Source organism: Suricata suricatta, chromosome 17 (assembly GCF_006229205.1).
Source record: "Suricata suricatta isolate VVHF042 chromosome 17, meerkat_22Aug2017_6uvM2_HiC, whole genome shotgun sequence".
In the NCBI taxonomy this organism is placed as follows: domain Eukaryota; kingdom Metazoa; phylum Chordata; class Mammalia; order Carnivora; family Herpestidae; genus Suricata; species Suricata suricatta.
Genome location: NC_043716.1, coordinates 26,251,517 through 26,278,062, shown reverse-complemented (window position 1 = coordinate 26,278,062; position 26,546 = coordinate 26,251,517). Strand labels below are relative to the sequence as shown.

The 26,546-nt window shown below is 38.9% G+C and overlaps 2 protein-coding genes across 10 annotated transcripts in view; one reads left to right on the top strand and one right to left on the bottom strand.

Moving 5' to 3' along the window:
* Positions 1-10,317, top strand: part of PPM1E (protein phosphatase, Mg2+/Mn2+ dependent 1E) — a 208,142-nt gene extending 197,825 nt beyond the window's left edge. The window contains exon 7 of the mRNA XM_029929266.1: positions 5,160-10,317. Coding sequence (XP_029785126.1) covers positions 5,160-6,220 — 1,061 coding nt within the window. The 3' untranslated portion in view covers positions 6,221-10,317. The remainder of the gene's footprint in view (positions 1-5,159) is intronic.
* Positions 7,851-26,546, bottom strand: part of TRIM37 (tripartite motif containing 37) — a 131,173-nt gene continuing 112,477 nt past the window's right edge. For 4 of the 9 annotated variants that reach the window (XM_029929256.1, XM_029929259.1, XM_029929261.1 and 1 more), the window contains 3 exons: positions 25,247-25,357; positions 23,649-23,727; positions 7,851-8,049 (listed from right to left, as the gene is read on the bottom strand). In XM_029929256.1, coding sequence (XP_029785116.1) covers positions 8,046-8,049; positions 23,649-23,727; positions 25,247-25,357 — 194 coding nt within the window. In that variant the 3' untranslated portion in view covers positions 7,851-8,045. Of the gene's footprint in view, positions 8,050-22,455; positions 23,728-25,246; positions 25,358-26,546 lie in introns of those variants that run through there. The other 5 variants (XM_029929257.1, XM_029929260.1, XM_029929262.1 and 2 more) reach the window with 3 other exon arrangements.

The window sequence follows — 26,546 nt, the reverse complement described above, 5'->3', positions numbered from 1 at the left end:
TTTCCTTTCTCTATTTTACCCTGATTATGTCTTTACTTTTTTTTTCATTGAATTATAAAATGACATCAACATTGTGCTTTTTAGATGAAAACAATTTTTCAAAGAATTTGAAAGAATTCTAGGTTTCAAAGAATCTGGCTCCCTAGTACTTAAATTCTTCAGAAGAAGGGGAAATCAATGAAACTATCTAAAACTTAGAGTAAACAGCTAAGCTGATTAGACAAATGAAAAACAAAAGTGTAAGTTCAAAGATATTTCTATTCTTGTTTTACTTTGGCACCTGGATTTATTAAATTTTAGGCTTCATGTCTTACCTTCATATTCTGTTTTTTTTTTAAAAGAATAAATTAGTGTGTGTATATATCTTTATAGGTGATATGCATGCATACTGCAGTTCTTAGTCCCTGCCTCCTAAAGAAAAACTGAATTAAGTAGTTTGATATAGGAATAAAATGGATAAATGGAATTCACATCTAATTCCCCAATTTTGCTTATCATTACCAAAACATTCTAGAACATTAACAAAATCCCAAAGGATTGATTCAGTTTCACCAGTGATGTGAGTTCCTCCCACTCTTTGGGAAGGTGCTGGCAAGCTGTGAAGTGGCCCAAATGTGAGCAGCAGAAGGCTGAGAGAGAAAGCGAAAGCTGAAAAGATCCTGCAAGTGCTTCTGAAAAAATAAGAGTTAGTTTTATCTTAGACCGAGAGAGTTATTAGGAGCTCTGGAATAAGACCACTGAGGGGAAACTTCTCATTACTAAAACACTCTCATGTAAAATTATTTGATAATTCCTCTTGATCTTACTGTCTTTGTCAGAGTACTGAAAGGTGCCTTTCATTGCTGGTCATAGAACCAACTTTACTAGAGAACACTTGCCTTTTCTTTGCTTCTAAAATATAACACAAGGGGAAACTAAAAGCAAGCGAAGACTGTCCTTGAAAAAGAGAGTCTAAGAGAATAATGCAAACTTCATAGAGGAAGTGACTTTTAGGTTGGATGTTGAAGACAGTTGTGTAGGGGAGGAAACTCCAGGGGTAGGGACATACAAATACATTGGTGCCTGAAAGGGCATGCCATGTTCTAGGAACAGCAACACATACAAGAGGCTAGGGCAGAGGTAGGTGTGGTAAAAGTAAATGTTGCGGCCAGATTGTGAAGGGGCATCTATGCCAAGCTAAGTGGTCTAGACTCTCAGGTGAATAAGCAGAGAGGCCACATGATCATTTATATTCCCTTATAGAGGTATTTGGGATGATGGTATAGAAGACAGACGAGAGTACAAAGAATACATCGCATTGTTCAGGGGCTCTTGATACAGTTTGTTAATGAGGGCAGCTCAGAAGGGATACAGAGGAGGTGGAAATTGATTGGATGGAAGTGACAGTTTGTGGAGGTAGAGGAAAACTGACTTCGAGGTTTCTGACTTGTGTGACTGAGGTGATAAAGCATCTGTAAAAAAGCAGCAGCAGTTTGTGGGGTGGAGTTAGAGGGGGGCAAGGCGTTCATTTTGGACATATTTTATATTCTAGGTACCTTGCTGTGTGATATTTTAGAAGAGATGATTTATATGTAGTTGGAAATACAGATCTGGAGCTTAGCAGAGTTCTGAGATGCAGAAAGAAATGTGGGATTTTGGCAATGATATTAGCAATCTATGAAGTGATATTATATATATTAGTTGATAATATAGGCATGAATGGCATTGTCCTGGAAGAACACGTAGTGTGCTGAGAGACCCAGGGAGGAGACTCATTACCTAAGGCTGATAACACAATGAAGTTCTGCTCTGTAGGTTTATATCTTGGCTCTGTCACTTTACAAGCTGTGGGCTTTGGGAAATTAACTTCCTTGTGTCTGTTCTTCCTTTGTAAAGTAGGACTAGTAACAGTGCTCATGGAGTTTTTGTGTTAAATGGTATAATACATGCACCACACTTAGAACCCTGCCTGGCACAGTTTTAGCACAAAATGATTGTTAGTGCTATTATTAAGTGAAGGAATCAGTGAAGAAAATCAAGGAGGGATCAGAGATATACAAATGGACTACCACAGATACTAAGAGAAGAGGTTTCCTAGGACTTAAGTAGTCACAGGGTCAAGTGCTAGAGAGGTCAACTGAGATGTGGAATTAAAAAAAAAAAAAAAAGACATTAGTGCGCCTGGGTGGTTCAGTCGGTTGAGCGTCGGACTTTGGCTCAGGTCATGATCTCACAGTTCGTGGGTTCAAGCCCTGCGTCGGGCTCTGTGCCGATAGCTCAGAGCCTGGAGCCTGCTTCAGATTCTGTGTCTCCCTCTCTCTCTTTGCCCCTCCCCTGATCACACTCTCTCTCTCTTTCAAAAATAAATAAATGTTAAAAAAAACATGCATTCTGAAAATAGAAAATAATTGGTAATATAGGAGAGAAATGTTTTGGATTAGTAGGTGGGAAAAAAATCAGGAGAGGGAAAATGAGCAATAACAAAAGAACATGTGTAGATTTAGTTTCTTGGGCTAGTTAGTGGTAAAGGAAATAAGTGTGGTGGTTTGAGGGAAAATCTGACTTGGGAAAGAGTTGTTTTTATTGAATTTGTTTTTAGGATAAGGAGTTTAGATCAGATTCATAGGACAAATGGGGAGAGAAGTAGAAGAGAAGCTGAAGATGAAAGAGACAGAAACGAGTCCTAGAGAGTCTGGTCCAAGAGCACAGGTTAGCTTTGAGAAGGAAAAGGAGACTTATCTGAGACCATGGTGGCTGATGAGGTTAATCTCTTCAAATTAAAACAAAAACTGTGGGGACCAGGGGAAGGAATTGAGGGAATTCAAGCTTGATAAACTTAATTTTCTTTGAAGTAGGAAATCAGGCCATCTACCAAAATTCAGTAGCTTAATTGAAAGAGAGGTGAAGAATGTGGGAAAGATTTGGAAAGCTCACAGAATAAAACAGAGGGCTAAATGGGGACAAGGAAAAGAACTCCTGAGCCGAGTTCAACTCTACTTAGGAAATAAGGGACACTTTTTAAGCTTTAAAAATGAACAGCTTTCCACAGTTTTTCCTCCCGAGCCCTTCAGATTTATGATCCAAAGTTGACAGAGGCATGTTTCCTAGCATATGGAGAGAGGAGGTTGAAGATAAAAGGATGTTGCCATTTCTACCATGAAATGGATTATCATGCCCTCCTACCAAATTTGGGGGCGAAATGTCATGAATTTGACATCCAAAGTAGAACAGGTGAAAAGCCAGAATTTTGGCAGCATTTTCTCTGTGCAAATCTTTGTATGTTCTGTTCCAAACCAACAGTTGCAGTAGCCTTTTAATTGAAGCACTAAAACAAGATTTTTGGGAACAGTATGACTCAGATCACATTTATTTTTAGAGCTGGAATTCAAAAAATAATAATGATAATAATAGGTGGAGTAGGGGATGGGGAAATTTAGTCAAGTAGATTGGTGGAGAACACTGAATCCCACAATGGGAAGTTTTGATTACCTTTCTCAGGCTACTGGGAGGCATCATAGTAGAGAAGTGAAACTGAAGTTGATGGAATCAAAACCATGTCTGAGGGAAGATGATATTGGCTACTGTATAAAAAAGACTAGTTTCTTATCTTTCATCTGTTTTCCAGGGTATCCCATCCTGAGACCTGCTGATAGGACCAGTGTGGGCAGTTACCGCTAGGGCTCCTCCTGAGCTTTCTGGGCCTATTTGAGGATTAAACAGGGATGTGAAATGGAGAGGACCTTACTTGGGTAGGAGAGAACCTACAACAAATTATCAGAAAGAATGATGATAGAGCCAGATCACTTAAGTATAATTATCTTCATTTTATCACTCCCTAGTCACAAAGTCATCTTAGTACTTCCTCAGTGACTGATGAGGGTTTTTAAGAACAAATGCTAGGACTGGGGTCCACGCAGTCTGACTCCATTAAGCTGTACCCTACAAATGATAAAACATTTTGTAAATTTTAACTGTTTCCTAATCTAGCAGTTATTGCTAAATACTGTTTCCTATGTAAAGCAGACAATGAGTATCCCTTGACTAATAAGCTTTGGCTAGACTCTCTCCAAGTACCTAGAAGAAAACAATGAATATAGAGTGGAATAGATCTGGAAGTGCTCTAGACCTGAAAGTTCCATAATGCATTGTAGATGATTAATTTTCTCAGTAGTCTGGTGATAAACTGGAGACCATGGGCCCACATTAAGCGAAGTTTCTGTCCCCACTCCAAGCACCCCATATATAGAAGCTGCAAGTAAAGTGGCTTTAAAAAGCAGGAAGTGGGGCTTCTGGGTGGCTCAGTCGGTTAAGCAGCTGACGTCAGCTCCATAATCTCACATTTCCCATGGGTTCGCATCCCACGTCGGGTTCTGTGCTGACAGCTCAAAGCCTGGAGCCTGCTTCCGATTCTGTGTCTCCCTCTCTCTCTGCCCCTCCCCTGCTTACACTCTGTATCTCTCTGCCAGTCAGACATAAACAAATGTTTAAAAAAACTTAAAAAAAGCAGAAAGTAAGTAAGTAAATAAATAGCAGAAAGCAAACTAGACTGGGAACCAAAAGGCTCACATTCTAGTTCTCTTGTCTGAATCTTGGGGTGACTTTTCCCGGCTTAAAAGAGTTGACTTTTTAAAAAATCCCTTGTAACTCAAACCTTTCTCTGTGCTAGCAGCATAAAGCTATTAATTTGAAAACAAGGACAGACAATTTAAGTGCTTAATTAATAGTGACCACAACTTTGGTTTGTTTTTTTATTCAATGTGAACTTTTTCTCAAATCTCAATTAAATTGAATTTACTAATAAAAAAAAGATCTATCAATAAACAAAATGTTCCTATGCAAGACTGAAATTTTTCAATGCAGCAAAAAATTTAGATTTGACATTTGTTGCCATGCTCAGCTAATCCTAAATAATAGCTAGCGGCACAAGATTCAGAGTGTAATAATCTAACTAAGAAATTAAGCCCAGTGAATGGTAATTATTTAACAGAGTAGGGAGTGAGCAGCAGCTGATTAACGAAGAATTCAAGTAGTGTACTTTATCTGAAACTAGTTTATAAATTCTTTCCAGTATATTCAGATCACAGTCCAGTAAACTACGATCAGTTACAGCATTAGCCATAAACAGTCCTATAAACATGCAAGGTAAACCAGTATCTGACCTAACTTTCTAATTCCCGCAGGAGATGCTGAACATAAGCCATATATCTGTGGGGATGCGGATTCTGCCTCTACTGTTTTGGACGGAACTGAAGACTACCTCATTCTGGCCTGTGATGGCTTCTACGATACCGTGAACCCTGATGAGGCAGTGAAAGTTGTGTCTGACCACCTGAAGGAGAACAATGGAGACAGTAGCATGGTTGCCCACAAATTAGTCGCATCAGCTCGTGATGCCGGGTCAAGTGATAACATCACTGTTATTGTGGTATTCCTGAGGGACATGAACAAAGCTGTAAATGTTAGTGAGGAATCAGATTGGACAGAGAACTCTTTTCAAGGAGGGCAAGAAGATGGTGGGGATGATAAGGAGAATCATGGAGAGTGCAAACGCCCTTGGCCTCAGCACCAGTGCTCAGCACCAGCCGATTTAGGCTATGATGGGCGTGTGGATTCATTCACTGATAGAACTAGCCTGAGCCCAGGGTCCCAAATCAACGTGCTGGAAGACCCAGGCTACCTAGATCTCACACAAATAGAAGCAAACAAGCCTCACAGTGCCCAGTTTTTGCCACCAATTGAGATGTTTGGTTCTGGTGCACCAAAGAAGGCAAATCTTACTAATGAGCTAATAATGGAGGAAAAATCAGTTCAATCATCACTGCCTGAACAAAGTGGTGCTGGAGAGTTTCCCTCTTTTAATTTGGGCTCAACAGGGCAGCAGATATACAGAATGGAGAGCTTGTCTCCTGTCTGTCCTAGGTTGGAAAATGAACAGTTCAAATTCTTGGGAAAGAGAGTTTCCAGATTGTCTCATTTACGCTATCATTATTCAAAGAGATGGCATGGATTCAGGTTTAATACAAAGTTGTATTCATTTATGTCTGCTCAAGAGCCTTCCCACAAAATAGGCACTAGTGTGTCCTCACTTATTAGAAGTGGGAAGAGAAATAGGATGTTAAGAAGTTTTCTGCCATGGAGGCAAAATATTTGGAAAGGATATGGTGCCAACATGCTGAGGAAGCTCAGAAAGAGCCATGGTGATATTCCAGACCCAGGTCTTCCGTGGAGCTATAAAATATAATATGTTCTCTCTTTAAGGTAGGCTAGCTAGCTCTCCCCCAATAAAACACCACTATCAGAGTAGAAACAAGGTAGACATTTCTGAATTATATGTGCTTCATTATGAAACCATGGATGGCTCAATTCTTAAATGTAAATAGATCTCTAGGAAACTCAAAAGTGTTTTCAATCTAAAAAAAAAAAGTATTGGCGGTTTCACTAGCAGAATTATACAACTGGTCCCTGTGATGTGTCTCACACCTACATACAATCCCCACTTTACTACCCTTCACATCACTAGTGGAAGCTTGTGAATTAGTTATTTTAGTCAGGATATCTAGTGTTGAAATGTGAATGCAGGTGAAATCTGGTTTGATGTGCCTAATATATTTATGGAAAACTTAATGCAGAATTGGATTTAATTGGGGGTTGTTCCTTAAGACTAGGAACTGTGAGGGAAATCCTCCCCTCTCTTCTTGGTTGGTAAAAGACTAAAAGCCATATGGGTTTTAATTGATTATAGTTGAAGCAGAAAACCACTATAAAAGTGTCATATTTTCAGACTTGTGAGGTGTTATACAGTCAAAAAGATATACTGATTTTTTTCCTGTAACATAAAAGATTATGAAAATTTTCTGAATTAAAAAGTATTTCCTAGGGCTGTATAGCTATTTGGGAGTTTCATAACCTGTTATGGTGCTTTTGGCAGAATTTTTATTATTTGTCATTTTAGACTGCTGTCAACTAGTTATAACCTATGATGCTAATGTTTTTCACTGTACCTTCATCTCAGGAATAAAACTGATTTAATGGAGATGATGTTAGGTACAGATATACTAGAATCAAGTTACCATTTAAAAAAGAAAATTAAATAGTATTTCTATTTTTTTCTGCCCTTTTTTAAGTTCACAGACAGCAAAAGCATATACTACTACAGAATAAAAAGTGGTTTTGGTGAATGAAAAATACGGTTTTTAACTTCTCTAAAATTGTTTCCCCCAAGGGAATGAAATAATTGGTGTGAAAGAGGTTGAAAGTACTGCCCAAAGTAGCCCATAGAGGCCAAGTGCAAAGGAGAAGGCAGAGAACGGAGACTGAGGTCTGTCTAGTTAGGAACGGAGAACGCTCCAGAGGCCTGCTACCTGAACCGCAGGCTACAGAGAGGACATCTTTCACATTTTAGTAGTTACTTATATTTGATAATTCGTCTTTTTTTTTTTTTTTGCCATTTCTGTAGTTTCAAGCTAGAAGCATATCCTTAAAGACAGCAAATAAACCAATAAGCAGATTCATTCAGTGAAGCTGCCTCATTTCTCTGAGAATCATGAATACCACCATGTGACCTTTTACCCTCCCCTAGTCAACCGTGGACCAGCCATGCCATGGACAGGACCTGCCCACTCACTCAAACCACTGGGAGGCACCAAACATGCTTGCTGAAAAACGTCCACTGCCTGTGTTTTTTTATAGAAAATATTACTTTATGTTCCCCAGACCCACAATGGAGGACTTAGATTCCTAGATTTAAAAAAAAAAAAGACTAGCATATTTGGGTGCCAGTATAGCTGTACATAAAAACTTCACTTTAGCAATGATCAGATTGTTAATCTATACATTTTATTTTTAAGAATTTGTAATTTTCAGTATTTCTCTTGATTTTGAAGTCATTTATTCTTTTCTCAAGTCTTGTGACACGTGGCTAAAAAGGAGTAAACATGGCTCCAGCTATAGTACCAGAATCTTCACCAACCTGATGTTTACCCCCGTACATGGACCTCACTCACATCTGTCACTTGAAGCCTAGATCTTGTTAACAATCCATCAGGTGGTGTCAGTTTCAAATCAGATTATCTAAGGAAACAAGAAAACAGGCAGCAGAATATTGATACACATTATAGTCCAAAGCACCTACCTAAATTAAAAAATTTTTAAAGATTTTCTATACTTGTCCATTGCTGCTATTTTTGATCAGAATAAAGAAAGTGAAAGGAAAGAAGATACAAATGAATAGGTTTTTTTCAGTGGGGAAAAAGTTGGATGAAACTCAGATGATCACAGGTCACATGTTGTAGGGTCTGAATTTTGTAGATCTGACTATATATGCAGTGTTAACTCCATTTTTCATACCAGTAGCCCTCTAGAAAATAAAGCAAAGTAGTTCTAGTGTGGTCAAGTTATAAACCAATATTGTGAAAAATAGCAACTCTTCATTTGTTCACAACATACATATTTATAGAGTAGTTAGGTACCATTTGTAAGGTAAGTCCTTTAAAACTCTATATTAAAGTAGTGGTTATTGGTATGATATATGCTGCTCTTGGTTCTATAAACTAAGTAAAAAGCAGTGCTTTGTGAAATGCAGTGTTACATCTTAATGCCACTGGTGATAGAAAGTAGTTCCCTTCAGTTCAGATCCTGTGCCCTTATTTGCTGCTTGCTAATGTAAGCAATAAGTACCCCTCTAACTAATGGTATCTACACATCCTGTAACTTGTATTTAATGATGGTGTATCTGGTGATTGTAAAAATATTAGATATAAAAGTATATATAATATATATTCACTGTTAATGCTGAGGTAATTGTGAATTCTGTGTTTTGTACTTTTAACTAACTGTGTAATTTAGTGGTGGTGAAAATTCTTCACTCAATCCTTCAGAGTGACAGTATCCCTTTTTCAATTTAACATGATATGCATCAATTTGTTTGCCTGCTAAAGTGTCATTAGAATAGAAAATAGTAAAACAAATATAAACAAGAAAGTGTAGTACTTGTTAGGGAAACAGACTTCAGGTTACCAAATGAAGTCATTACAAACTCCTTGTACATTCACTGTGAGTTTCAAAGGGAATCAGTCCCTAACTTTAGGGTTTCCTTTGTTCACTTTCTTAGATGTGTACTTTTGAGGGATATCTGAGGTTTAGCAACATTACAGCACCAAACACTGGGGCTATTAATCCCACTTAACATCTGTGCTAAAGGAGATGGTGGAAACACACATGTATATACCTTTACTTTACCTAGAAGTGCCATCCACTGTCCTTGAATTAGTAAAATTAAAGTTACTGTTGCATTTAAGTAGGAGGATGCTTGAAAGTAACACCTTTTCCAAGGACAGTGTCAACAATGTCAATGTCAACACCGAGTCTGATTCTGACCACATTTATAGTGGTATAATGTCAACGTGGTATAGTGTCACACTGTATCTTCATGACAACCACACTCCATTGTTGGAACACTGTGCCAGTAAAAAGGGCAATATCCGATGGGCAGATGAAATTGATGCATAAAGAAGTTCAGTGTTTACAGATAAAACTGCTGTGGTTCAAGTACTTCTCCATCAAAGGCTTGCCAAGGCTTTGTGAGAAAGTTATTTGTAAATTATTACTTTAGTGTTTAAACATAATTGATTTGCTCACTGACCATTCTCACCTATGCAGGGCCTTGAAGGGGGATACTACAGTTTTGGTCACATTGTAATTTTGGACACTTTTTCTTTAAGTCTTATATTAGCAAAAGAACATACTTTCTTTTTTCACCTTTTAAAACCATGTGATATTAAAGGATAAATTACCCACTCTTCTGTTCCCACCTGTGAATAGCTGAAATGTTTTTCTTCAAAATAAGATACCACCAGTATTATCACACGACTATTTTCCAGACAAATGGTACTGTGTTAAAAAGTAATTGTTACTTCATCTTAGTATTTTATCTTCTATTTTGGAGACTATTGTACTAATTAGAAAACAGGAAATAAAACTGGGAACTCCAGATTGATACAGCAGTTATTCTGGAAAAGGACTTTAATAAACTCTGATGTATTAGATAATCCAGATACATCATTGTTAACTCTTACTCTAGGTGCTCTTTGGTGAGAGACAGGTTTTGTTCCCTTGTTTGACATTTCTCTGCAAAGAATTCTCTATGGAGTGAAGCAAATGAAGTGAATCATTTCTTACCAAGTAAATGTATCAATTTACAAACCTGCTCTACAGCTCACTTTTGAGTTCAGTTGTAACCATGAGTGATCCTTCATATTTTATTTATTAAAACTGTTCATTCAGGTTAAGACATGTGGAAATATTGCCAATACCTTAATAAAACCCAGCAATTTAAAACCACTAGTCATCTGTCTTTTTATTCAAAGGAAAGATACGCTATTTACTGCGACGGTTAATAACAGCAATGAAGAACCTCAAGCCAAGCATAACTCCTAACCTAGATTAATTCAGACTCTGCAATACAAGTCTAAACAAAAGGAAAGGCCTGCTGTTTTTAGGTGTAAAAACAATTCAACAAACTAGTCTCCTACACAAGCTGTGTCACTTTCAACAAACTATACAGAGCAATATGGGCGAAAAAATGTATTCTGAAAAGTGAAGCGATCAACAGAACCAGACTACCACGTTTAATAGCCAAAACAATCTTGAGAAAGAACAAAGCTGGAAGTATCACAATCCCAAATTTCAGGATATACTTCAAAGCTGTAGTAATCAAAATAGTATGGTACTGGCACAAAAACAGACCTAGTGATCAGTGGAAGAGAACAGAGTGAGCCCAGAAACAAACCCACACAGTCAATGTGTGACAAAGGAGGTAAAACGATACAAGAGGGAAACGTCAGTCTCTTCAATAAATGGGGGTAAGAAAACTGGACCACAGTCACTCTTAACATGGTACACAAAAATAAATTCAAAATGGATTAAATACCTAAATGTGAGACCGGAAACCAAAAACAAAGCAAAAACACCAAAAACCTAGAAGAAAACATAGGTGGTAATGTCTTTCACATGGGCCTTAGCAACATTTTTTAGATATGTCTCCTCAGGCAAAGGAAACAAAAGCAAAAGTGCACTACTGGGACTACACTAAGATAAAAAGCATGCACACTGAAGGAAACCAACAAGACGAAAGGGCACCCTACTGAATGGGAGGAGATACTCACAAATGACGTATCTGGTAAAGGGATAATACCCATAATACATAATGTATACAACTAAACATCAAGAAAACTATGAATAAAAAAACGGGCAGAGTACCCAAACAGACATTATTCCAAAGATGACATACAGATGGCAAACACACAAGAAGATGCTCAGTATCACTCATCATCAGGGAAATGCAAATCAAAACCACAATGAACTATATTGTCTCACACCAGAATAACTAGCATCAAAAAGACAAGAAATAACAAATATTGGCCAAGTATGTGGCGAAAAAGGAAATCTCATGCACGACTGGTGGGATGTAAACTGGTGTAGCCATGTGGAAATCAATATGGAGATTCCTAAAATAAAAATTGAGGGGTGCCTGATGGTCCAATCAGTTAAGTGACTTGATTTTGGTTCAGGTCACAATTTCACAGTTGGTGGGTTTGAGCCCTGGGCTGTGTGTGGTGTGTAGCCTGCTTGGGATTCATTCTCTCTCTCTCTCTCTCTCTCTCACCCTCTCCTGTTCATCTGTGCACACTTACATGCTCTCAAAAATAAACTTTAAGAAAAAACTAGAAACTTTAATTACTGGGGCGCCTGGCTAGCTCAGTTGGAGAAGTGTGTGTGTGTGTGTGTGTGTGTGTGTGTGTGTGTGTGTGTGTGTGTGTGTGAGAGAGAGAGACTCTTGATCTCAGGGTCATGAGTTCAGGCCCCACACTGGGTACTTAAGTAAAAGAGAATTACTATGTGATCCAGTACTTCCACTATTGGGTATTTACCCCCCAAAAATGAAACACTCATTTAAGAAAATTGTATATATACATTCTTGTTTACTGCAGCAGTATTTACAATAGCCAAGATATGGAAGGAACCCAAATGTCCATTGATGAATGATTGGATAAAGTTGTGACACACATAGGAATATTATACAGATATAAAAAGGGTTGCAGTCTTGCCATCTGCAATAACATGGATGTACAATGGATATAGTGTTAAATGAAGCCAGAGAAAAATACCATATGATTTCATTTATGTGTGCAATCTAAAAAACAAAAAGTAGAAAGAGACCCATAAATACAGAGAACTGATGGTTGCCAGAGAAAAGGGTAGTATGGCCATGGGTAAAAGGGCGTGGGATATCTAGGTCTCCAGCTATGGGATAAGTAAGTCACAGGGATAAAAGGTACAGCATTAAGGAATACAACTGGTGGTACTGTAATAGTGCTGTATGGGGACAGATGGTAGCTATCACTTGTGAACACACAGCATAATGTACAGAGATGCTGAATCACTATGTTGTATACCTGAAACTAATGTAACACTGTGTATTGACTGTATATCAATTTAAAAAATACACAATTCTGAAAAAAAAAAAAGCAGTGACTCTGGGGGCAGTAGGTTAAGCATCCAACTCTTGATTTTGGCTCAGATCATGATCTCATGGGTTCATAAGACTGAGCCCCACATTAGGCTCTGTGGTGGCAGCATGGAGCCTGCTTGGGATTTTCTCTCTCCTCTGTCCCTCTCCCCAACTCTTTCAAAATAAACATTTTAAAAAGTAAAGAAAAAAGAACCAGACTTTGATAGGACAAAGATTTTTGGGACAGAGAATTTAAAATAACTAAGGTTAGGGGTGGCTGGGTGGCTGAGTCAATTAAGTATTGGCTCAGGTCATGATCTCACTGCTCGTGGGTTTGAGCCCCACATCGGGCTCTGTGCTGACAGTTCAGAGCCTGGAGGCTGTTTCGGATTCTGTGTCTCCCTCTCTCTCCGCCCTTCCCCCGCTTGTCCTGTCTCTCAAAAATAAACATTAAAAATTTTTTTGAATAACTATGGTTAATATGTTATGGAAATGGTGGACAACGTATGCAAGATCTTATAGGTGGTTTTAGCAAAGGGATAGAAACTATAAATAAAAAAGCTAGAAATGAAAACTACTGTAATAGAGATGATGAATGCTTTTGATTGGCTAATCAGTGGATTGTACACTGCTGAGGAGAGAATCCATAAACTTAAACACAAGTCAACGTAAATTAACCTAACTGAAACACACACGGAGAAGGAAAAATGAAAACACAATAATCCCAGAAGAGAACATACAAGAGCTGTGGGAGAGTATCAGCCTAACATACGCATGTAACTGGAATCCCAGAAGAAGAGAAAGGGCAGAAGTATCTGAATAATAGAGAATTTCCAAACTTTTAATCACAGACATTAAACTGCAGATCCAGGAAGCTCACAAAATGCATAGCAGGATAAATACCAAGAACACACACCTAGGAAAAAGAAATCTCTTCCAGATGGCTTCACTGGTGAATTCTACCCAACAGTTAAAGAATAAATAACATCAATTCTATAATTCTCTTCCATAAAAGATTAATTTTTTAATGTTTTTCATTTATTTTTGAGAGACGAGACAGTGCGAGCAGGGGAGGGTCAGAGAGAAAGGGAGACATAGAATCTGAAGCAGGCTCCAGGCTCTGAGCTAGCTGTCAGCAGAGCCTGACGCGGGGCTCGAACCCACGAACCATGAGATCATGACCTGAGCCAAAGCTGGATGCTTAACCCACCGAGCCACCCAGGCGCCCCAAGATTAACTTTTTAAGGTCAGCAATACTCTGATACCAAATCAGATGAAGACAGAAATACTAAACTACACACCAATATCCCTCTTTGCATGTAGATGAAAAATTCCTCAGCAAAATATTAGCACAACCAGTATCCCTTATTAGAATGGCTAAAACTAAAAAATGCGGACAGTACCAAGTGTAAGGTCCAGCCAGAGCCCTCACATGTTGCTGTTAGTGATGTAAAATGGTGGTGCCACTTCTGGAAAAGTTTGGCAGTTTCTTATGCAGTTAAGCAGGACTTGATACGGGACTGTGATGAGTTCTGACATCAACTACCTGGAGTGAGGCCAAACTTCATAGTTTAAGGGTAAAGTCCTCTCACTTCAAACACTAGCTCGAAGTCTGGGCATCTAGAACCACGCTCCTTTCTGATGAGTGGAATATAAATTTGGGGGCTCCCACTGGGGATGCTCCAGGCAACCATGCTCTGTTCTCTGTCCTTTCAGGTTTTTTTCCAGAGTGTCACAAGGGCGTCACGTAAAAATAATCGATAACACAACCTTTCACTTAGCAAAATGCACTGGGTTTCATCCATGTTGTATGTATCAGCACTTCCTTTATTGTTGAGTAGTAGGTCACTGTATGGGTGTGCCACGGTTTAACCCATTGAAGGACATTTGGGTTATTTCCAGTTTAGGGTGATTATGAATCTTACAAACATTTGTGTGTATATTTTTGTGTGAACAGGCTGCTGGGTGTGTGACAAAGATCTGGCTGGCCTTTGGTTGGCGGGAGACACACTCCTTGGAATGTCCTGAATGACCCTCAGGTTTAACAATTGCTAAAAACAACTTACAGAAATCAGGGAAATACTTACAGTTTTGTTATACAAAAGATCAAAACCAGCAAGCAAAAAAAAAAAAGGTTGCATAGAGCCAGGTCTAGGAGAGTCCCCATGTGAAGCTTCCTTGGGACCAGAGCATTTTATCTTCCCCAAACAACAGATGACAACACAGAAGACTGCCCACCAGGGAAGCCCATCTGAGCTTCAGTATCCAGTGATTTTACTGAGGTTTCATAAAGCAAGCATGACAGACTCACTGCCAACGAGCCTCAACCGTTCAGGCTGATATGAAGGGACTGTGAACCCCGATCCTCTAATCACAGAATTAGTCTTTCTAACACGCCAGTCCCCATCCTGACTTAGCTCATTAGCATAAGCTATCAGGACCCACCATAAATAACAAAGACAATCCTATCATTCATGATCACCCTAAACTGGAAATAACCCAAATGTCCTTCCACGGGTAAATAAAGTGTGGCACACCCACACAGTGAACTACTACTCAGCAATAAAGGAAGTGCTGATTCATACAAAATGGATGAAACCCACTGCATTTTGCTAAGTGAAAGGCTGTGTATCGATTCTATTTACATGACGCTCTAGAAAAAGGAAAACTAAAAGGACAGAGAACAGATCATGGTTGCCAGGAATTGTGGGGGCAGTGGGATGGATTCACTTAACACAAGGGAATTTTGAAGGTAACCTAACTGTTCTATGGAGTAGACATACCCAGATACACAACTCTGTATTCGTCAAAACCCACAGAACTACACTGTACCACAAAGACTGAATTTTAATGTATGTAAATTTAGAAATCAACTAGGATATGTGGGGAGGACAAAATGCAGACTGTAACAGATACATCTTACAGATGAACCATTTAATCATACTGAAGAGGACGGTGCAGAAAAGAACTCATGTAACTCTGAATCTTAGGACCTACATAACTTTGGGAAAGTGACAGGACACTGAAGGCTAAAAATCAAAAACTGAACTGTCCTGTAGTTGCTACACTTGTTCCTCACAAAGACACAGGTCAGCAGTTCCGAAACTCCTTGGTTTACATATATACTGTAGCTGGGGCTCCTGGGTGGCACAGTCAGTTGAGTGTCCAACTCTTGATTTCAGCTCAGGTAGTGATCCGGTGGTTGTGGGATCGAGCCTCACATCGAGCTCTGTGCTGACAATGCAGAACCTGCTTGGGATTCTCTCTCTGCCCCTCTCCTGCTCACACACACTCTCTCTCAAAACCAATAAATAAACATTTTATAAATAAATATACTGTAGATAATGAGAGCCAGGCTGATAGGGAAAGCTATAATAAAGGGGAAGGCTATAAGGAGCACTATGGAGCTGAGACTGGTGTTGTAGCATCAATTACAGACTCACGGTTTGTCTTCTTAAAACATATTTACATACACATACCATCGACATGCATATACAAAGACACAGAGAGATGTGTGCATGAGTAAGGACACTGGCGGTTTCCTATCCACCTACAGGACTAGCAGCAGTGACACTCCAGTAACAATAAGCACGCCTTCCCTCCCCACTCTGACTTTCTAATTACCACTGCCCATAGAAGGAGGCAGAGCAAAGACGAGATGAGTCTGGAGCATCTTGTGAGGGGGAGAAGAGGGAAAGGAGGAAGGAACATACCAAAGGGAAACAAAAGCTAACCTGAGCTTCCAACAGCCAAAACTAGAACTGAACTGTAACCTAATGACAGTATTAGATCATAAAGAATAAAATAAGATCCATGAGTGCACACTGATGAGTGGCTGAATAAAAAGCTACATGGGAAAGAAGGGACTTTTCCTTATAGAATTCTAATAATAAATGTGTAAGGAATAGGAAAATAGAAAAAAATTAGAACCCTGCAGTAATAATCGTCATAGACAAGATCCACTAGTAGGTGCTAAAGCAGAAACAGAGTATTTGCATAGTCTCCAGGTATTTGCCTCAAATATTTAGTAATTACAAAGAGACAAACTGTAAATAGTGGGAATCCTGGCAGACACCACCTTAATTAACCGCATGATCTAGATTAGCATCATCAATAATAAATCCCTGCATTATACAGCCGCTGACACACTGTACTGAGAAAGGCACATCACATCTGTAGTAGCTCTTCCAGTAATGCTTAATCTCAGTTAAATATGAGAAGATACCAAATAAACCCAAATAAGGGAACATTCTACAAAATAATTGGTTCTCTTCAAAAATGTCAAGGTCATGAAAAGACTGGAAGACTTGAGGAACTGTCACTGACCAGAGGATACTAAGGAAACATGACAACTAAACGCAATGAGGGATGCCGGACGGGATCCTGGAACAGGAAAAGGACATTAATACAGTAACTGGCGGGGCACCTGGTGCCTTAATCAGTTAACATCCAACCCTTGATTTCAGCCACGGTCATGATCCCACGGTTTGTGGAATCGAGCGTGCTTCGGGCTCTCCACTGACAGCACAGAGCTGCTTGGGATTCTCTCTCTCCCTTTATCTCTGCCTCCCACCGCTCACATGCGTGTGTTTTCTCTCCCAAAGTCAACATTAAAAAATAAGTAACTAGTAAAATCTGAATAAATTTTGTAGTTAACAGTACTATAAACAAGACTAATCTCCTAGCTTTGATTACTGTTCTACAGTTATAGAAGATGTTAACAAAAGCAGATGCTGAGTAAGCTGGGTGTTGGGTATATGGGAACTTGGTCAAGATTTTTGTATCTCTTTTGTAAATAAAATTATCTCAAAGTGAAAAGTTAAAAAATAGGAAGATCTGGAGCTTTTTAATTATTAGGTATAAAAATGCTGGATTTGGTTCAAGTGTGATGAACTGAAAAAAGTAGACCAGCAATTCATTCCATTCTTGCCAGTGGTGTGGAACCTTGAGAGAATCACCTAACCTCCCTGACTGCATGTTTCTGTGCCAAATGGAGATGACACACAACTCTTCTACCTCAAAGGTTACTTAATGATCAATAACACGGTTGGGTAAAGTTGTCCAGAAACCGTACGTTTGTGCACACTGCAAGTATTAACTACAATATCCTTTGGATTAAGAGAAAACATTTAAGAAATTTTCTAGGAAAAAACAGGAGATAAAAATACTAAATACCGGGGGCACCTGCTAGCTCTGTTGGTAAAGTTAAGGGATTTTTGATCTGGGGTCATGAGTTCAAGCCCCAAGTTTGTGGCAGAGTTTACTTTAAAAAAAGAAATACTTAAGCAGGTAATGGTGGAAGGAAAGATCAAGTGCTTACCATGCTCTTCAGCAAAAAGGGGACAAGCATAAAGGGCGGGGAGGGGAGAGATGGGGACTACTAAGATCTACAGAGTGCCAGAAAGTAGAAGCAGAGTAGAGGAAACTCACTGGAAATGTGTCCGCTACTCATGACTCGCACAGACTGTAGGTGATGACAACTACATGTGGAAGAATGGGGGCAGGGAGGAGGAGACCTCTAGCAGTCCAGACCACAACCACCAACGGGAAGAGGGAAAGAGACCTGGTACCTTCTCCTCTGCTTTCTCCCCTCACTCACTGTCTAGCTTAGCCAAAGTACACGTATCACCCCAAGGACCTGGCACCGCTGAGGAATTCGTGCAGACTTACTATAGAACATGACTAGAAATTGGGCAAGTAATTATATTTTTCAAAATCCCACTACTGGGGCACCTGGCTTAGGTGGTTAAGTGTACAATTTTGGCTTAGGTCATGATATTGTGGTCCGTGGGTTCGAGCCCTGTATCAGGCTCAGGGCTCACAGCTCAGAGCCTGGAGCCTGCTTCGGATTCTGTGTCTCCCTCAGTCACTGTACCTCCCCTGCTCGCACTCTTTCTCTCTCAAAAATAACATTAAAATTTTTTTTTTAAATCCCACTACTAAATGCTAACAGGTCCTTTCTTGGAACAAATCTTTTGGTCTTCAAGAGAAAGGGAATGAGAGAGAATCCCACGCAGACTGCACTGACAGCACAAAGCCTGAAGCGGGGCTCAGACTCATAAACTACCATATCATGACTAGATCTGAAACCAAGAGTTGCATGCTTAAACCAAGTGAGCCCACCAGGCGCCCCTGCCAGGCTTCTTATGATTAGAACAGGACCCACCATCACCCCATACGACAAAACTAAACACAAAACTTTTTGACTTAAAAATCATGCTTTCCCAGAATGAAATCTTGCCATATGCAGCAATAGGTATGGAACTGGAGGGTATTATGCTGAGTGAAATAAGGCAGTCAGAGACAGATACCATGTTTTCACTCATATGTGGATCTTGAGAAACTAAACAGAAGACCATGGGGAAAGGGAAGGAGAAAAAAAAAGTTACAAACAGAGAGGGAGGGAGGCAAACCATAAGAGACTCTTAGATACTGAGAACAAACTGAGGGTTGATGGGGGAGGGGGAGAGGGGAAAGTGGGTGATGGGCATGGAGGAGGGAACTTGTTAGGATGGGCACTGGGTGTTGTATGGAAGCCAGCTAGAGATTAAATTATATTTTCAAAAATCATGCTTTCTCAAACCTAAACCTTCTATACTAAAATCACATAAAGTTCCCATTAGTATCAATGGAGCAGAAACAAGCAAATGTTATCTGTAAAGGGTGTGAGAGTAAATATTTGAGGCTCTGGAGTCAAAAGGTCTCCTTAGCAGCTACTCAGCTCTGCCGTTGTAGGCCAAGAGCAGCTATGACAAACTATAAATGAACAGATGTTAATATTAATATGTTCAATACCACTTTTGTTGCCAAAATTAAGTAGTGGTAGGGATTTAGCTCAAGGACAGTAGTTGTCTACCTAGAGAGAATGGCAGACACTGGTTAACTGAGTCACATTTTTCTCAATGGACTGAAAATTTATATATGCTGCATATTTCTTACCATTTTATAATTCATACACATTACTTGAAGTGAAATGGAGCCCAACAAAATAGGCATAATTTGGGGCGCCTGGGTGGCTCAGCTGGTTAAGCGGCCAACTTCGTCTCAGGTCATGATCTCATGGTTCATGGGTTCAAGCCCCGCATCAGGCTCTGTGCTGACAGCTCAGAGCCTGGCGCTTGCTTCAGATTCTGTGTCTCCCTCTCTCTCTCTGCCCCTCCCCCACTCCTGTTCTGTTTCTGTCTCAATAAATAAAAAACATAAAAAAAATTTTTTTAATATAGGCATAATTTTCTTCATCATAGTGAAACTGCTTTAGAGTACTCACTCTGTCATTTAACGTGTTTTGGGTTTTTTTTTTTAATAGTTTATTGTCAAGTTGGTTTCCATATAACACCCAGTGCTCTTCCCTGCAAGTGCCCTCCTCCATAACCATCACCCCCCCTTCCCCTTCAGCCCTCGGTTTGTTTTCAGTATTCAAGAGCCTATCATGTTTTCAACTTTAATTACAAAATAGAGAATTTTATACTAGGAGGGTAGGTTCAATATCATTTTCTTAAAATCTTGCAATTTTTGCTTTTCAAGAGATAGACTTTATTCTTAAATATGGAGTCAGAATATGATATGAGTAAGTTATGTTCCTAAAATACATGAGACTACAACAATTAAGCTCAAATATTTTCCCTACAAAGGTTTTTTTGTTTAATGTTTTAATGTTTATTTTTGAGAGAGAGAGACAGAGCACGAGCAAGGAAGGGGCAGAGAGAGAGGGAGACAAAGAATTCAAAGCAGGCTGCAGGCTCTGAGCGCTCAGCTCTGAGCTGTCAGCACAGAGCCCAATGCGGGGCTAAAACTCACAAAGTGAGATCATGATCTGAGCCAAACACGGACGGTTAACTGACTGAGCCATCCAGGCGCCCCTCCCTATAAGTTTTTGTGCAAGTGTAAAGAACCAAATACCTTCCAATTTTTCTACGGTTGTAACAACCAAAAATAATCTTGTTGTCAAATTAAACTCAAATTCTACCAATTTAAAAGGGTTTGGGTTGCCTGGGTGGCTCAGTGGGTTAAACATCTCTTTTTTTCCTTCTAATGTTTGTTTATCTTTGGGAGAGACAGAGTATAAGTGGGTAGGGGCAGAGAGAGGGAGATACAGAATCTGAAATAGGCTCCAGGCTCTGAGCTGTCAGCACAGAGCCCGACCTGGGGATCAAAGTCATGAACTGTGAGATCATGACCTGAGCCAAAGTTCAATGCTTAACTGACTGAGCCACCCAGGCACCCCTGACTCCTTTTTTAAAGTTTACTTATTTATTTTGAGAGAAACAGAGACAGCATGAGTGGGGGAGGGGCAGAGAAATAGGGGGAGAAAGAATCCCAAGCAGGCTCTGTGCCACCAGCTGTAGAGCCTGATGCGGGGCTTGAACCAATGAAGCGTGAGATCATGACCTGAGTGGAAATCAAGAGTTGGACACTTAACCAACTGAGCCACCCAGGCACCCCAAGTGTCTGACTCTTGATCTCAGTTCAGGTCTTCATCTCAGGGTGGTAATTTGAAGCCCCATATTGGTCTCCACACTGGGTGTGAAGCCTACTTAAAAAGAAAAAAGAAAAAAGAATAAAATTACGGGGAACCTGGATGGCTTAGTCAGTTGAGCATCTGACTCAACCTCAGCTCAGATCATGATCTTGGGGTTTGTGAGTTGAGCCCCACGTCGGGATCTGCTTGGGATTCTCTCTCTCACTCTCTCTGCCCCTTCCCCCGTGCACCTGCACTCTCTCTCAAAAATAAAATATAAACTTAAAAAATTTTTTTGAAATAAAAGGGTCTCAATCAGCTCTCCATTCATCTAAAATAAGGGGAGCACTCCTGATTGTTTTTATACATAGCCTGAAAGCATCAGAAGAGCCAGAAAAATACTCAAGATCGAAATGTACCATGATCCAAATATCACTATGCTATTCTAGGGAATCCACTCACTAAAAAAACTGCAAAGTCATGAAAATTAAGAGCAAAGGTTAAGAACATTTATGATATTAAAAAGTATATCCAGACGCCTGGGTGGCTCAGTCAGTTAGACATCTGACTCTTGTTCTCAGCTCAATCTCAGGGTTGTGAGTTTAAGCCCTGCACTGGGCAAGAAGTCTACTTAAAAAACAACAACAACAACAAAAACAACAACAACAACAACAACAAAAATGTACCTCCTCCCAATAAAAAAAAAAGAGGGATACCTCAAAATGCTACTCTGTAGATTAATGACCCAAGAGACTCTCCTGTGTGCTAGAAGTTTTACAAGTAAAACTTTGCCCAAATAAGCAGTCTATTCTCACACTTCTCTTTAGTTCTTAACACATGTAGTTTTCCATGATATAAAAATAAATAAAATTATAAAAATACATGGGAAAGCACGGAGTTCTATATCAAATACAGTTGAAGAAAGAGCTGCAAACAGTAAGAGATTCAAAGTAGTCAATCATATTTGTGTTTGTGGGTTCCAATGATTGAGCCTCATTAAAAAAAAAAAAAAAAACCTACTAATCAGTCCTTACAGTGGTTTGCCCCCAGCACTAAAGGTGCAGAATTCTTACATTCTATCTTCATCCATTACAATGAAGCATAGAGGTTAAGGAAAAGCTGGATTAGAAAAATGATCTCGACAAAATGTGATAAACAGAAAAACATTTCTACTGTTAAAGAATGTATTAGTTATGTTGTAGAGCACTGCATGCTCAACTACCTAATAACCACACTCACAATAACAGCACACCAACACCATCATGTTAGTAAGGAGGGAAGGCTACATGTTTCCTTCTCATACGACTGTAGTACTTAAATATTTCCAACAAACTTTTAAGGAGAAAAAGCAACCATATATATCACCAAGAGTGTATGAGTATATAAGTCAGTCTCTTTAGTTTCCTCACATATTTACTACTAACAGCTTCGATTGTACACAGCCATACGAATAGGAAAAAAAAGGGGTGGGGGCTTCCTGTCCCATTTTTAATAAATTGCAGAGGCACAATGTTTTCTCAAGTTTATTTTATTAACAAAAAGTGAGAACTGTTTTGAACAAAAGCAAATAATAAGTCACAGCATTTGGCAAGACATTCGACATGGAAAAGCAAACCATCTTCATTAAGGAAAATATAAGTAAAGGAGATGCCTTTCAAGCGTATTATATTCATGCTTCTTCCAAAGTCTCTTACCAACTTTCAGTGTATTTTTTCACGAAGAGTATAGCAGCTCAAACACAATTCAGGAGCACAATGGAAAGTTTGGCAATTATTTTGGACTAATTAAGTATGAAAGTAAACATTATATCACATTTTCATGTAAACCACTGTGCAATTGTGTAGGAATCTTTACATGTATTGAACCTGAAACCAATGTCCAACTAATGAAAATAAAAGAGGTAAGAGGACTGTAAAATACTTGTTGCATTACAGCTGCTTAGTAAGACAGGAAAAATAAAATAATTTTAAATGATTATCCATGTGCTCATATGGAACATAACCAATTCACAGGAACTTAACTCACTGAATATTCTATTTGTAAAAGTCATACAACTGAAAGATTATGCCATTAATCAGTGTGTCTACACCTGAACAAAGAAAACGTAAATAAATTAACTTTAGTCAGCCAACATACTGCAAAGAGAAGATTCTGGCTACTCTTTCTTTTTACTTTTTCACATAAAGTATCTACAAGGCAGAATCCATACATAAGTAATTTTTCTGTTCCCTAATTTACAGGCATTAATGAAGCTATAAACTATGATTAAAACCCAAAATATAAAAGTGGCCATTTAAACACAAGTGAGCATCTAGCCAAGGACAGAAGAGTACCGAGGCTGAGCAACTTCCTGAGCGCATGCACGGGCCCTACGTACATGGTCTGGCACTCACCCACCTTCCTACTGTAGTAGACAAACTGCTTCTATGAATCTACTAGTTTACTAAATTAACTGAGGACTACATTGTTAATTCATTACATTACACAAAATTCTTCCCACACTGCTAATTTTGTCCTGTGGACTAATGTCACATACTACAATTGTGCTGCTTTCTAAGGTTTCAGAATTACTATTTCAGGTAGAGATGATGAAAAAAATAAGACCAAATCTGATTATCTGATCAATGACAAATTGAGCACCAACTACAGCAAATCTCAGGGTCAAGGTAGCTTGCAAGTCAGTTTTCTGGATTTGAAAATTACCTTCCGCTGTTTCCATCAGTATTAAAGCTGAGGTCTTCAGGGCCTATTTGTTCACCATTAGGAAAACTGGAATGCGTATCTAAGATAAAAAATTAAAAGCAGATTAACAGTTTTTAAAGGCCAGTATTTTCTTTTCCAAGTCATTAAGTGATCTCACTAAGCACGTTAGTTAAGTGATAAAGATGTAGTGGGTTGTAAACAAACCTGTCTTCACAGAACTTGTGATGTGAATCAGGTATAAGCAAGCACAAAGGGAAAATAAAACAAGACAAAGTAGAATGTGTAATACCCATAATTAGAAGACAAAAGGCATTGCCTAACTTTGTTCTCCTGGGGACACTGTGGGAGCAGCTAAAGAAGGGAACAGGAAATGATGACGATGTATATACTCTGAAGACTGACTTTGTAAACATTAAAATGTATTTTAAGGCAAATTAAATTGCACATGCAAATATTACCACAAAAACCCATCAGCACTCAAAATAACATGCCCCAAATTTAGCTGCTTCTTTCAGAAACAGAAAATTAGTAAGAGTGCCACAATACTTAAAAACCATCAAATGATCAGCTCTATTTTGAAAAAGACACTAAAACTTCTGGGAAATCTATAAAACTACAAAGCTGACAACTAGCATAAGCCTAACAATGCCGTCATTCCAGGAATCTTGCAGAGGAATGCTAAGACTGAGTATTAAGGTCTCTGAATAAGAAGCAATAGGTGATGATGTTAATTTTTCACAATACATACATAACATCAAATCATTATGTGGTACTCCTAAAACAAAACAAAAATACTAACAATGACTTTATCTCAGTGAGTTTTATTCCTAAAACTACTTTGGGAGGAAAAGGAAATTTAAAAAAAAACCACAATGCTTCCATAAACTAAATACATTTCTAAGAAGTCAGAAAAAAATCTTTCATTTTTTATTTTTTATTTTTTTTGAGAGAGGCAGCGGATGAGTGGGGGAGGGACAGAGAGAGGAGAAAGGGAGACACAGAATGTGAAGTAGGATCCAGGCTCTGAGCTATCAGCACAGAGCCCAATGCGGCTCGAACTCACAAACCGCAAGATCATGACCTGAGCTGAAGCCAGACGTTTAACGGACTGAGCCGCCCAGGTGCCTCAGAAAAAAATCTTTTAAAAGGTTTCCTTAATTAAGGTAGGCTAATAACATCTAAGAACATCTGAACCCTCCCTAGGGGTTGATAAATATATTCTATAAGGGTAGATAGAAAATATTTAGGTATTGCAGGCTACAAACTGCCTATATGGAAAAGTCTTCTCAGTTTGGTTTTTGTTTTAAAAAAATTCTGTACAACATAAATACTATTCTTAGGTCACAGGCTGTCACCAGAGCAGGCTGCTGATCCCTGCTCCACCAAGGAGTATCCAGCAGCTGTGTCTGACCAAAGAGTACCTAGCAATTTTTTTTAGTACTCACCATTTAGTTTACCCCATAGAATATTGTTTCACAAATGACAATTAAAAAAGAAAAAGAAGCAGAAACAGCAGAGAAGCAGGAGAAGCAAAAGCAGCAGCCGCAGCAGAAGAGACAGTTTTATTAATCTTTGTGAAATGACACCATGTGTCGCACCTTCGTCTGGGGGTTGCGCCATGAAAGAGTCGTTAAATCCTCCCAGGCTGGTGTGCTCCTCCTGCTCCTCATTCTCAGTGTCACATTCGATATCACTGTCACTACTCATTCCTGGCAGGAAAGACAGGGAGAACATGTTTCTGAGATGACACCACTGCAAGTGAAAGGAAAAGGAAGTCTCTTCACCCACTAAACTGAGATTCCTGAATTCTACCCTGGACGCCAAGACAATGGGAGACCCCAAACAAAACTAAACAAATAAAGTAATCACACAAACCTCAGTTCTCTTTAGTTATTAAGAGCAGTGGTTTTATTTTTATTCTCAAAGATTAAAACTGCCCTTTCCACAGTATCTGCAAATAGGGATTTGAAACCAGTATTAATTTCATTACATTGGGAGTATTTTTCCCAAAGCAGTGTTTTCTAGAGTCATAAGAGATAACAGAAACTTTTAATCCTGATTTAATATAGATATAATTGTTTCTAGCCTAAAACATAAATGTTACATAAATACATGTTTTTACTTACATGTATGCATGTATATAAGAAATTCCAATAACTCTAGCAATAAATGAGTTACTATCCCATTTGGGCCTCCAACTTTGTGTTTCTGTATATCCGCTGACTCTTAAAAGCAAAATTCTAAGTGTACCCAGGTGGCTCAGTTGGTTAAGTTGGTTAAGACTCTTGATTTCAGCTGAGGTCATGATCTCACCATTTGTGAATTTGAGCCCTGTGTTGGGCTCTGAGCTGACAGTGTGGAGCCTGCTTGGGATTCTCTCTTCCCCCTCTCTGTACCCCTCCCCTACTTGTGCTCTCTCTTTCCCTCTCAAAATAAACAAACCTAAAAAAAAGAAAAAAAAATTTTATAGAAAGTGCTTCTGTTTCATCAAGACAGTGACCAAGAAAATCTGGAAGTCTTTCTTCTATAAACTCTTATACATGCTAAAGAAAATATGAAAAAATATTTTAATGAACAGTCCATTTAAAAGAAACAGAAATACACAGGTACCAAAACAAACAGATAAGGTAAATGACTAAAACTTATTTCCCTGCATAAAGCTAAAATTCTTATTGAAAGAACAGACTAGAAAAAGTCTTCCTACTGGTATAGGAATACAGTCTCTTGTCTATTTCTGCTGGGCTCAGCTGATCTCAGAATTCAAACTAAGGCCTATATGCCTAATATAGGTTTGGGATTTAAAGTTGAAGTTTAAGTATCAGGAAATTAACATAAAAATTGATCTGGAGCTAGTGTTATTTAAATAAAGCAAATGGAAAATCTTCTGGAGTAAAGGTT